Here is a 1,034-nt window from a genome sequence, read left to right on the forward strand (position 1 = left end):
GAATCACTGTCCATCTTGAATACAGCGAGGAAGCTTGAGAGTGCACATATAAAAGGATTGATGACTTTATGAATGAAATTTGGGCCTCTATTTTCTTAACTATGGGTAGAAAATGATGAGGTTTTTGGGGGTGCTGCCCCCCCACTTTGTCATCCTAAAGGCATCCAGCCCACCCACCCATTTTATCTCTTCTGGAGGACCCCTGTGGACACCCCAGCCTTCCCCTGGACCCCTACAATCCCATCTCCAAAGGGACCCCATCTCCATCTGGCTGAGGCTGATGGGAACTGGAGTCCAAAGCTCCTGAGCAGCCCCCAAATCCCAGGGGGTCTTTGTCCCCCCCATTAGGGTCACCTCCAGGGACCCTTCCCTAGAGGGGGGCTGCCCCCAATAAGCCCCCCTTAAGTATGGACCCTCTCTAAGCAGCCCCCTGCCCCCACCTGACCCTTCCCTCTCCCACCTCTTTAATTAGCATACTAAGGCCCCGCCCTGTCCCCAAGCCACGCCCCCTCGCCCTCCCAACCACGCCCCTCGCCCCTTCACCTGCTCAATGGCCAGCTGCACCTCCGGCGCCAGCTGCAAGGCGGCCTCCAGCTCGTCGGCCAAGTCGAGCTCTTCGTCCTCCATCCCGGCTTCTCTTCCCCGCACAGCTACAGCGGCGGCGGAGGCGGTGGCGGCGGCGGCGCGACTTCCGGGTACAGCGGCATTCTGGGATGCTGGAGGACCGCAAGCTGCGCACGCGCGCGGTTCAGCCAATGAGCGTCTCGGGAGGCGCAGCGAGCAGCGGAGGCCGCGCCCCCTCAAGGGTCCTGTCTGGAGAAGGTAAGCCGCTAGGTGGCGCTGGCGCCGCGTTCGGGTTTTGTTAGTGAGGTTTTTATTATTATTATTATTATTGTAAAGCTTTAAGTCTTCTGGCTCCCGTGCCTCTGAGCAAGTACAGAGGGCCTTCTGCTCCAGGAGTGCGGGGGTGGGGGGGAAGGCCAAAGTACTGTATTGTAAGCCGACCAGAGTCCCTTTGGGTAGTATTCAAGATG

The 1,034-nt window shown here is 58.8% G+C and overlaps 1 protein-coding gene across 1 annotated transcript in view; it reads right to left on the bottom strand.

The window, feature by feature from the left end:
• LOC107297999 (vacuolar protein sorting-associated protein 53 homolog) overlaps positions 1 to 648 on the bottom strand; it is a 39,406-nt gene extending 38,758 nt beyond the window's left edge. The window contains exon 1 of the mRNA XM_015827362.1: positions 544 to 648. Coding sequence (XP_015682848.1) covers positions 544 to 627 — 84 coding nt within the window. The 5' untranslated portion in view covers positions 628 to 648. The remainder of the gene's footprint in view (positions 1 to 543) is intronic.
• Between the last annotated feature and the right edge of the window lie 386 nt (positions 649 to 1,034).

This window comes from Protobothrops mucrosquamatus, unplaced genomic scaffold (assembly GCF_001527695.2).
Source record: "Protobothrops mucrosquamatus isolate PMUCROS unplaced genomic scaffold, P.Mucros_1.0 scaffold3647, whole genome shotgun sequence".
Taxonomy (NCBI): Eukaryota; Metazoa; Chordata; class Lepidosauria; order Squamata; family Viperidae; genus Protobothrops; species Protobothrops mucrosquamatus.